The sequence below is a fragment of the Cetorhinus maximus genome, chromosome 11, assembly GCF_964194155.1.
Source record: "Cetorhinus maximus chromosome 11, sCetMax3.hap1.1, whole genome shotgun sequence".
Classification (NCBI taxonomy): Eukaryota; Metazoa; Chordata; class Chondrichthyes; order Lamniformes; family Cetorhinidae; genus Cetorhinus; species Cetorhinus maximus.
The window spans coordinates 91724018-91736411 of NC_135889.1; the positions used below are offsets into that span (position 1 = coordinate 91724018).

The 12394-nt window shown below is 42.6% G+C and overlaps 2 protein-coding genes across 32 annotated transcripts in view; one reads left to right on the top strand and one right to left on the bottom strand.

Moving 5' to 3' along the window:
• zranb3 (zinc finger, RAN-binding domain containing 3) overlaps window positions 1–5890 on the bottom strand; it is a 118942-nt gene extending 113052 nt beyond the window's left edge. The window contains exon 1 of the mRNA XM_078552430.1: window positions 5729–5890. Within this exon, the coding sequence (XP_078408556.1) occupies window positions 5729–5733 (5 nt within the window). The 5' untranslated portion in view covers window positions 5734–5890. The remainder of the gene's footprint in view (window positions 1–5728) is intronic.
• The window catches only part of r3hdm1 (R3H domain containing 1), a 137710-nt gene continuing 131186 nt past the window's right edge, over window positions 5871–12394 (top strand). For 21 of the 31 annotated variants that reach the window (XM_078552436.1, XM_078552444.1, XM_078552432.1 and 18 more), the window contains exon 1: window positions 6990–7139. The gene's annotated coding sequence lies outside the window, so the exon portion shown is untranslated. Of the gene's footprint in view, window positions 6008–6988; window positions 7140–7618; window positions 7648–12394 lie in introns of those variants that run through there. The other 10 variants (XR_013577987.1, XR_013577988.1, XR_013577990.1 and 7 more) reach the window with 5 other exon arrangements.

Below are 12394 nucleotides of genomic sequence, written 5' to 3' on the forward strand. Positions count from 1 at the left end.
TGGGGACGTTTGGTGGTGTTTGCACAGTGTTCAATATAGTTTTCAACTCCTCAGATACTGAAGCAGTCCGTGACCTGGACAAAATTCACGCTTCGGCTGATAAGTGGCAAGTAACATTGACACCACACAAGTGCCAGGCAATGACTATCGCCAACATGAGATAATCTAACCACGTCTCCTTAGCATTCAATGGCATTACGCTGAATCCTCCACTATCAGCATCCTGTGGGGGGGGACCATTGACCAGAAGCTGAACTGGGCCAACCATATAAATACAGTAACTACAAGAGCAGGTCAGAGGCTGAAAAGTCTCTGGCGAGTAGCTCACCTCCCTGACTCCCCGAAGCCTGTCCATCGTCTACAATGCACAAGTCAGGAGTGCGATGAATACTCTCCACTTGCATGGGCGAGTACAACTCCAACAACATTCAAGAAACTCGGCACCATCCAGGACAACGCACCCTGCTCAACTGGCACCCCATCCACCACCTTAAACATTCACTCCCTCCACCACCAACGCACAGTGGCAACGGTATGTACCATCATCAAGATGCACTGCGGAAACTCACCAAAGTTTCTTTGACGCATCTTTCAAACCCACAACCTCTACCATCAAGAAGGACAAGGCTGCAGATGCATGGGAACATAACCACCTGCAAGTTCCCCTCCAAGCCACTCACCCTCCTGCGGAGTTACTCTAAAGCCACTTGCCCTCCATGGAACTATATCGCCATTCTTTACTGATGCTGGGTCAAAAGCTTGGAACTTTCTCCATAACAGCACCGTGGGTGTACCTACAAGAATGGACTGCAGCAGCTCACCATCTTCTTCTCAAGGGCAATGGGGGATGGGCAAAAAATGCTGGCCTAGCCAATGAAAGAATATAAAAAACAAGGGATCTAGAGCCCTAGAGGTCATAAATCCAGGTATAGAGTACACGAGGAAAGGTACAATACTAAATCTATACAAATCATTGTTTAGGCTGCAACTGTAAGATTGCCTATAGTTTTGGGCAGCTGACACGAAGGATATCAATGCCACAAAAAAATACTGAAGGTATTTACAAAGATGACAACAGGAATTTGAGGCCTTCCTTATCGTGAGGTGAGAGAAACTGGAGGATTTTAAATCACACCTGAGAAGCACATGTGATATACGAGCTTCTCCTAATTTACTCAATCAAAACTATTCTTATTGATCTGTGAATTGTTAATTTGAGGCTATAAATTTAATAGCACCACAAAAAGTAGGAAAGGTTCGAAGTTATTAAACAACAGAGCTGTTTAGATATGGAATGCCCCACCATATACAGCAGTGGAAGCAGAATTTGTAACAGCTTTGAAAATGGAAGCAGGTGAAATTTTTGAAAAAATAGACAATTAAAAAAGCTTATGGGGAAAAAGACAAATTGAGTTTAGAGGTTACAATCTAATCTTAATAATTCAACATCAATAACACATATTTGTGAGAAATAAGAGAGTCTGGATTAACACAAGTAGGAATTTAGAGCTGAAAGTTCGTTATCAGATCATTTAAATTCAGCAACTTTGAAGTAAGAGTATACTGTAGCCCAGAGGTTCACCACTGGGGGTTTGTGGGCCACTCAGAGTCACAGAACTGTTACAGTGTAGGAGGAGGCCATTCGGCCCATCGTGTCTGCACCAGCTCTCTGAGCATTTTAAGTTAGTGCCAAACTCCTGCCTTTTCCCCACAATCCTGCACATTGTTTCTATTTAAATAATCAGCCAATGTCCCCTCAGTTGAACCTGCCTCCACCACTCTTCCAGGGTTTTCCACCCACGGTCGTTGACAGGGCCCTCAACCGTGTCCGGCCCATCTTCCGCGCATCTGCCCTCACGCCTTCTCCTCCCTCCCAGAAACATGATAGGGTCCCCCTTGTCCTCACTTATCACCCCACCAGCCTCCGCATTCAAAGGATCATCCTCCGCCATTTCCGCCAACTCCAGCATGATGCCACCACCAAACACATCTTCCCTTCACCCCCCCCTGGCGGCATTCCGTAGGGATCGTTCCCTCCGGGACACCCTGTTCCACTCCTCCATCACCCCCTACTCCTCAACCCCCACCTATAGCACCTCCCCATGCCCACGCAGAAGATGCAACACCTGCCCCTTCACTTCCTCTCTCCTCACCGTCCAAGGGCCCAAACACTCCTTTCAAGTGAAGCAGCATTTCACTTGCATTTCCCCTAACTTAGTCTACTGCATTCGTTGCTCCCAATGCGGTCTCCTCTACATTGGAGAGACTAAACGCAAACTGGGCGAACGCTTTGCAGAACACCTGCGGTCTGTCCGCAAGAAAGACCCAAACCTCCCTGTCGCTTGCCATTTTAACACTCCACCCTGCTCTCTTGCCCACATGTCTGTCCTTGGCTTGCTGCATTGTTCCAGTGAAGCCCAACGCAAACTGGAGGAACAGCACCTCACCTTCCGACTAGGCACTTTACAGCCTTCCGGGCTGAATATTGAATTCAACAACCTTAGATCTTAAACTCCCTCCCCCCATCCCCACCCCGTTTCTTCCCCCTCCCTTTTGTTTTTTTCAATAATTTATATAGATTTTTCTTTTCCCACCTATTTCCATTATTTTTAAATCTACAACTAATACCTTGTCAGTCTTTCCACCCCACCCCCACTAGAGCTGTACTTTGAGTGCCCTGCCATCCATTCTTAATTAGCACATTCTTTTAGATAATATCACCACCTTCAACACCTCTTTGATCCTTTTGTCTGTGACATCTTTTGATTATCTGCTCCTATCACTGCTTGCTTGTCCCTACAACCACCCCACCCTCAACTTCTCTCCCCCCCCGCCGCCCCCCACCTTAAACCAGCTTATATTTCACCCCTCTCCTAACTATACTCGGTTCTGTTGAAGGGTCATGTGGACTCGAAACGTCGACTTTTTTCTTCTCCGCCGATGCTGCCAGACCTGCTGAGTTTTTCCAGGTAATTCTGTTTTTGTTTTGGATTTCCAGCATCCGCAGTAGTTTTTTGTTTTTAACACTTCCAGGCAATGCATTCCAAACCCTAGCTACTCGCTGTGTGAAAAAGTATTTTCTCACCTTGTATTTGCTTCTTTTGCAAAACATTTTAAAACTGTGCCCTTTGGTTCTCGATCTGTTTATGTGTGGGAACAGTTTCTCCCCATCTACTCAGTCCAGACCCTTCATGATTTTGAAAACTTCTATCAAGACTCCTCTTAGCCTTCTCCTCTCAAAGAAAACAGTCCCAACTTCTCCAATCTTTCCTCATAACTGAAGAGTCTCATCCCTGGAACCAATCTCATAAACCTCTTCTGCACGCTCTGCAATGCATTCACATCCTTCCTATAGTGTGGCACCCAGAACACAATTCCCCAGCTGAGGTCTAACTAATATCTTATAAGTTCATCATAATCTCTCTGCTCTGGTACTCTATGCCCCTATTAACGAAGCCTAGAATACTGTGTGCTTTCGAAACAGTTCTCTCTACCTGTCCTGCCACCTTTAGTGACTTATGTACATATACACCCAGGTCTCTCTGCTCCTGCACACCCTTTAAAATAGTACCCTTTATGTTATACTGTCTCTCCACGTTCTTTGTACCAAACTGCATCACCTCACACACCTCTGCATTGAACTTCATCTGCCACCTATCTGTCCACTCCACCAATGTGTCAATGTCCTTTTGAAGTTCTACACTATCCTCCTCGCAATTTACAATTCTCAAGTTTTTTATCGTCCGCAAACTTTGAAATTGTCCTCTGCACACCAAGATCTAGATCATTTAAATATATTAGGAAAAGCAAGGGTCCCAATTCCGGCCCCTGGGGAATACAAATCTTCTTCCAGCCTGAAAAAGTACCCATTAACCATTACTCTGTTTCCTATCCCTCAGCCAATTTTGTATCCACGTTGCTACTGTTCCTTTTATTCCATGACCTATAACTTTCCTCACAAGTCTGTTGTGTGGCCTTTTGGAAGGCCATATACACCACATCAACGGCCTTGCCCTCATCAACCATCTGCTACTTCTTCAAAAAACTCCAGCAAATTTGTTAGACATGATTTTCCTTTAACAAATCCATGCTGACTCTTCCGAATCAATCCACATTTTTCCACGTGACTATTAATTCTATCCCAAATAATTGTTTCTAGAAGTTTCCCCACCACCAAAGCTAAACTGACTGGTCGGTAATTGCAGGGCAGATCTTTACAACCTTTTTTGAACAAGGGTGCAATTCTCCAGTCCTCTGGCACCTCCCCGAATCCAGGGAACATTGAAACATTATTGCCAATGCCTCTGCAATTTCCACCCTCACTTCCTTCAATATTCTTGGATGCATCTCATCCGGTCCTGGTGCCTTATCAACTTTAAGTACCAAGTTCGCCAGGTTTCAAGGTATCCACTAAGAATTGCGTACACGTCTCTCAAGAATTTTTAAACCCATGCTTAAGCACCATAATTTTTGACTCAGCAATAGCCAGTGACTTGAGCTTCAGCGCTCAAGCAGGCGCAAGAAAGCTTGCAGCCACAGCACATGACCACAGCTTTCATCTGAGCCACAATGACAGCATCTGCGGAGAGGAATACAGTTAATGTTTCGCGACCGTATGACTCTTCATCAGAACTTTAAGAACTTCCCTTGTTTACCAGAGGCATTTCAACCTTCCTTTGATCTGGGGAATTACAAGAATAATTTACATCTCTAACAAAGACAGAGCAATCCTTCTCAGCTTTCCTGCCTTCCAGTCCCCAGTTGCTGTTTTATGGCTCTCAGCCTTCTAACTCGGACCTTGTAAGTACACATAAATCTTCCTCTCAATAGTAATTATTTGAAGTTTGTTTACCAACCTCTCAAGCTCAGGTGTTCTTTCCCATTACATTTAACACTTAAATCCCCAATCTAAAAGTTATATTCCTAAAACACATGAATCATGATTTTAGACATTTTCATAATAACAGTTAACAAAGCAAAAAATTGACTTAATTGTCTAACTAGTTTTACATAGAAAAAATACTTGTGTTACAAGGGGTCCCTGGAATTTTTATAGCACTGGAGTTCTCCAAGTACTGTGATTGCTTTTGCAGTTTATTTTGTCAAATATGAACAGAAACAAAAATATTCTTTCCCAGCAAAAACAAATCGAATTTTAACTAAAGATAACCAGGTGGGATATCCCAATAATTTTTTTGAAGTAAACTTCCACAGTAAGCCTGTCTGGAAAATTTCACCAACACAGCAACAACATTGCAACAGGAAGAGGCATTTTGCAGCATCACATGGTTAAAGGAGCATCGCTACCTGTTTGAGTTGTTCGATGGAATAGGTTAGTGTCAGTTCTATTATCACTTCATGTGTAAGGATATTTTCCAGTGCAAAAGGCGCGATTAGTAGAATTTCCTAATAATGTAAAAACTGTATTACTATCCATATATCTTTTCAATGCATTACGAACTTAACAGCTCTCTACTACGACGTATCTCTCTCATCCCCTCCCCCGATCAGAGAAGTATAGTTTCTATACAATACCGTCTTTCAACAAATCATTTTGGTAAATGATTTAAGCAAACGTCAAAATGAAATTTAAAATACTTTACAAACAAAAAATACTGTGTAAACAGTTTTACTAAGAATCATAAAATAAAATAAAACCACTTTAAAGCACCAAATTTAAAATAAGCACACTATCTCTTATTTCGCAGACATAAAAACCCAAACTTACTGCATACAGGAACAAGTTTCCCCAAGTGAAGAACTGTTACATTGTCACATTGGTCCCTAGAACCGCGCTCAGACCCAGCCAGCAACGTCATCGCGCCGGCGTGCTCCGCCCGCCATTACGGAGTGACGCATGGCGTGATGACGCAGGGCACTGGGCGGTGATGCCGGGTCAGCGTCTGGTTGGGGGTGGGGGGTTTTTTCTATAGATTTCGGGGGGTTTAGGTTTTATTCGCGCCGGTTTCCTGTTTGGCCGCTCGATGAGTTCGCACACGGATGGTGGGTAAGGCTGACGCGTTCTTGTCTTGTTCAGTGGGAGGTTTTATTTGGGGTTCTGGTTTTTTTTTAAATGGACGAGCAGCCTTGAGAGAAGCTCCGCCGTGCGCGGACGCCGGAGCTCGAGCGAAGCGCCCGCTGCCTTAATCTGACGTGATGGCGGATTAGCCCCGCCCTCTAGCGGCGCTCATTGGCTCAGGGTCACCATTGTGTCCTGATGATTGGCAGCTGCCGGGGGGAGGGGGAAGAATAGCAGAAAGCAAGAAAAATTGTTGCTGAGCCCCCCCCCCCCCCCAAAAATAACTGCTTCAGAATCTCCTTAATAATTTAAATAAATAAGCAAATCTGATATTTAGCTGCAGAAAATTGATCCATTTGGCGTGCAAATGACATGATTTAGTGGGGTGGGGCTGCAAATAAAATTGTTGTCAGGACAACCTGTTGACATCTATCATGTGTTACAGCCCAGCATAATTGTAGATCAGTGCAAAATATAAGCGACGAAATTTCTGAACATCAGTGCCTCTGGGCAGTGTTTGTCGAAGGCACCAGCCCAGTGCCTGGTTACCATGGATAGGGGTGCTGGACAATTGGGAGCCATGGGAAGAGAAAAATCAACAGTCCAAAGAACGGGGGATCAAAGCTTAGTGCAATCTGCCATATTCCAATTTATCATATGTTTACCCGGACAGAGATGTTTCTCTACATTATAACCGACCACACGCCCATGCTCCTTAGTTGGTGTTGCAGTTCAGATGGGTGTTTTGTTCAACACCACATGTACATGTGCCATTTAATTTATTTGCACTTTACTGTCCAGTGTGTCGAACGAACGCAGAGTGACTTGTGAGCAGTGCTAACGGGAAGCTCTGGTTTTGGGTGTAGCCTCCTGAGCCTTTTAAACGTTTATATTTAGAGTAACTCCGGGTTCGGCGGCTGCTGCTGCTGCGGCCTCTATTGGTCCTTGCCAGTGTCAGTCGGCGAGCGTCACCGCTTCCTCCATTAGGCTTGGTTGGAGCTGGCTGAAGGGAAAGACAGAGAGAGAGAGAGAAAGAGGGGGGCCGTTGGGGTAAGGGGGAGGGAGCTGGGTTCAGCCATGCTCCCGACTCGATGCAACAAATTCTCTCGGTGGAAGGCTGGTAAGTTTTTTTTAAAAAAAATTAAATCCGTTTCTCCCATGGCTGATCCCTTAGTTTGAATCAGGGGTTGGTATTTCTGCTTTCACTGCAAGAAGAGAGCGAGAGAGAGAGAGAGAGGGGAGAAAAAAACCCCCCGGTGGTAAATGAGCGCCACGCACAGTGAGAAGGTCATCACCGTTTCTTGTGTCGGACGGATAAAGGGTTCGCGGAAGCGACGTATGGAAAGGTTTGACTGGGTAAAATTAGCTCGGCGGCCTAGGCCCCCACCCCCTCCCCCCTTCTAATAGGCCGAAATACTGGCCGTGTGCTGGGGGAGATGCAGTAACCACCGGGCAGCGGGGGGGGGGGGGGGGGGGGGGAAATGATTTCAAACAGACAGTACGTGTGCGTTAGTATTAGCCTGGATGTTACCCTAGCTCGTTATATCTGCTGTGTATTCAGAGATTTTTGTATGTACATTCACGCGTGTGGATAGCTATCGAGAGAGTGTACGACATGTTGTAACCAGGTGAGAGTTCGGCATGGTTCATTATTCAGCCACTGTAGTCAGACCTAAACCCGGCATTTTTTTTTTCTCTCTCTGGAGGCTGCATTTTATAGTATGGAATTGATGGGAGAGTAGCTTGTTTGAATCTGGGTAATAGATAAAACAAGGTCCAGTCATGCTACTAAAATAGCCCAGTATAAATATAGGACTTGAGTACATCAGACATAAAATCTTACCGCCTTTATACTAAAATACATTGCGATTTGTGTTTTCGACTCACCGAATAGAAAGCGATGATGAGTAATGAAATAGAATTGTGATTTTGCTAATGCGGGTATCATATTGCACCCCTAACATTAACCTCATTTTAGTCGGTAGCGATCTTGATTATTGTGTTTTTTAGAATTTGACAAGCTCTCTGATCTTGTTATCTTGTAGTTAAGTTCCTCTGTAACTGGAATTGCCCATCTTTGAATTCTGTCTTTTTTATGATTAGCTCACTGACCATTGGAATAGATGAGTTGTGGTCGGAAGACGAGCAGGAGGCGTGCCATTTTTCCCCTTAATTTTTGATACATTGTGTTGTAGCTCAATCGTTTTACTTATTGGCTTTTATAAAATAAAACAATTTAAATTTAATATGCTGGATCCTGTTAGGGCGGTATGCAATGAAACTTAATTTTCATTAGTGCATGTCATGGATATTGCCAAACACTTCATGAGAGGGATGTAAAACACTCAGACAATGGAACTGCAAAATATGTCTGAATATAGAAAGCTCTTTCAAAAAAATTGCAATAACATTTTTCAGGGTAACTGGAAATATCTGATCGGATGCGGTACAATCAAGGAGATGGTATGACCATGTAATTCGTGAGAATGAAGCAAGCGTGAGAGCTTTACAGCAATTGAAGTTGCACGAATACTAGAACATTACATTATACTGCATTGTAGAAGCTATTACAGAAAATTAAAATGTGTCGGCCTCCCAAAGTAATAGCAAATGTTTTACTGAAAGGTGATTTCCTTTTCATGGATTATGATAGTTACTCTTTGTAACTATCTCAAATACTTTTAAGTAATTGTGCATATTGGTCTTTTTTTCTCCCTGAGTATATTTTATTCATAAAGAGTCCTATTTTTCGGCATAATAACTGACAAAAATAAAATCATTTTGCATGAAGTACACCAGCTTTATTATGTAGGCTTTGTAATAATCCATTTTAGCAAGTACAGTATTCCTAAATACCTATGCTATCTTGTAGCATTTCACAAAAAGCAATCAAAGTTAGGAGCTGAGGAAATAACTGGAAAATAATGGAATGTAGCATTTGAACAAAAAAAACTTTCACACAACGATTCTTGGAATAATGTGCTAATGCAAGTAAGTTAAATTAGGAAAAAATGTATTCAAAAATTATTAGCTATCATGATGTAATAAAGAGCATGAATTCATTGTTATTTTATGTTCTATTATGTGTGAAGGTACTGCTGTATGCATTTCCTCATTTAGAAAATATTTCAGTTGCATCACGTTTTGTTCTGGTGTGCAAGTGTGATTGCATTGGGCCTGGTTTTCTGTCTGTCAATGGAACTGTTGAGAAGGGCATGAAAAAGTCTATGACAGCCACCTAACGTAACCTTCTTGCACCTTATTTTTCTGTTTAAACTCTCTTTTTGTATCCCTGGAGAAGTGATGTGGCAGAGGCCTGGCTGAGGTTAGGGATACCCCTATGTGAAGGATAATGGGTGAAAACCGATATTGAATTGTTTGGTGCAAAAATATTAGTAGAGCAATAAAGTTTTTTTTCAACATTGTATAGTCCTTGAAGACCATAGAAACAAAGAAAAATAGAAGCAGGAGTAAGTCATTCAGGCCTTTGAGCCTGCTCTGCCATTCACTATGATCATGGCTGATCCTCTATCTCAACGCCATACTCCTGCTCTCTCCCCGTACCCCTTGATGCCTTTAGGGTCTAGAAATCAATTTCCTTCTTAAATACATTCAGTGACTTGGCCTCCACAGCCTTCTGTGGTAAAGAATTCCACAGGATCACCCTCTGAGTGAAGTAATTTTTCCTCATCTCAGTCCTAAATGGCCAGCCAGAGGAAACATCATCCCTGCATCCAGCCTGTCCATCCCTGTCAGAATTTTATACGTTTCAATGAGATGCCCTCTCATTCTTCTAAATTACAGTGACTACAGGCCTAGTCAGCCCAATCTCTCCTCATATAACAGTCCTGCCATCCCAGGAATAAGTCTGGTCAACCTTCGCTGCACTCCCTCTATGGTAAGTATATCCTTTCTTGGTAAGGAGAGCAAAACTGCACACACTACTCCAGATGTGGTCTTAACAAGACCCTGTATAGCTGCATTAAGACATCCTTGCTTCTTTACTCAAGTCCCCCTCACAACGAAGGCCAACATACCATTTACCTTCTTAATTACTTGCTGCACCTGCATGCTTGCTTCCAGTGATTGGTGTACAAGGACACCCAGATCCCTTTGTACATCAACATTTCCCAATCTAGCACCATTTAAACAGTACTATGCCACTCTGTTTTTCCTACCAAAGTGGATAACTTCACACATACCCACGTTGTACTGCATCTGCCATGTATTTGCCCACTCACTCAACCTGTCTAAATTGTCTTGAAGCCTCTTAACATCCTCCTCACCACTCTCATTCCCACCTAGTTTTGTGTCATCAGCAAGCTTGGAAATATTATATTTAATTCCCTCATCTAAATCATTGATATATATTGTGAATAGCTGGGACCCAAGCACTGACCCCTGCAGTAGCCCACTAGTCACCGCCTGCCATTCCGAAAAAGACCCATTTATTCTTACGGTTTCCTGTCTGCTAACCAATTCTCAATCCATGCCAATATATTACCCCCAATCCCATGTGCTTTAATTTTGCACACTAACCTCTTATGTGGGACTTTATCAAAAGCTTTCTGAAAATCCAGATACATCACATCCACTGCTTTTCCCTTATTTATTCTGCTAGTTACATTCTCCAAAACTCCAGAAGGTTTGTCAAACATGATTTCCCTACCATGTTGACTTTGTCCAATCCCGTTGATATCTTCTAAGTGTCCTGTAACCACATCCTTTATAATAGACACTAGCATTTTCCCTGCCTCTGATGTTAGGATAACCGATCTGTAATTCCCTGTTTTTTTTTTTCCCCTCCTTTTTTAAATATTGGGGTTACATTTGCTACCCTCCAATCTGCTAGGACTGTTCCAGAATCTTCAGAATTTTGGAAGATGATGACAGCGCATTCACTATTTCCATGGCCACCTTCTTTGGTACCCTGGGATGTAGATTATCAGGCCCTGGGGATTTATTAGTTTTCAGTCCCATTAATTTCTCTAGGACTTTTTTTTAGTAATACTAATTTCCTTCAATTCCTCCTTCTCACTAAACCTTTGGTCCCCTAGTGTTTCTGGGAAGTTATTTGTGCCGCCTTCCATGAACACAGAACTAAAATAGCTGTTTAATTGCTCTGCCACATCCTTGGCCTCTATTATAAATTCTCCTGTTTCGGACTGTAAGGGACCTACGTTTGTCTTCACTAATCTTTTTCTTCTTACATACTTATAGAAGCTTTTACAGTGCGCTTCTATGTTCCTTACAAGTTTACTCTCATGCTTTATTTTTCCCCTGTTAATCAATCTCTTGGTCCTCCTTTGCTGAATGCTAAACTGCTCCCAATCCTCGGGCTTGCTACTTTTTCTAGCAACTTTATATGACTTCTCTTTGGATCTAATACTATCCTTAATTTTTTTTGTTAGCCATGGTTGGGCCACTTTTCCCATTGCGTTTTTGCACCAGAAAGAAATATATAACTGTTGTCATGCATACATTAGTTCCTTAAATATTAGCGATTGCCTAACCACTGGCATGTCTTTTCATGAAGTTCCCCAATCTATCTTAGCCAACTTATGTCACATACCTTCATAGTTTCCTTTGTTTAGATTTTAGACCCTAGTTTCGGGTTGGACTACTTCACTTTCCAACCTAATGAAGAATTCTAACATGTTATGGTCACTGTTCCCTAAAGGACCTCACACAACAAGATTATTAATTAACCCCTTCTCATTGCACATAACCAAATCTAGGAAAGCCTGTTCCCTAGCCGGTTCCTTGACGTACTTATCTAAAAAATCATCTCGTACACACTCCAGGAATTCATCCGCCACTGTATTATTGCTAATTTGGTTTGCCCAGTCTATATGTCGATTAAAGTCACCCATGATTATTGTAGCATCCTTGTTACATGCATCTCTAATTTCCTGTTTAATACTGTCCCCTACCTTACCACTACTATTTGGAGGCCTATTTACAACTCCCACTAATGTTTTCTGCCCCTTCTTTCTTCTTAGCTCCACCCAGACTGATTCTACATCTAGATTTTCTGATCCACTATCCTCTCTCCCTATTGCATTGATTTCACCCTTGACTAACAATGCTACACCATCTCCTTTTCCTTTTTGCCTGTCCTTCCTACATATCGAGTACCCTTCTTTGGTCACCCTGCTGTCTCTAATCGCAATCATATCGTACCCGTTTACATCTATTTGTTAATTCGTCTACCTTATTGCCAATGCTTTGTGCATTCAGATACAGTGCCTTTAGACTTGTCTTTTTACACATCTTTTTTGTACTATGGCCCTATCTGCTGCCATCCACTTTTGCTTTTTACTTCTCTGCCTTTCATTTCTATCTTTGTTTCCCTCTCTTGTGTCTCCCCACTCA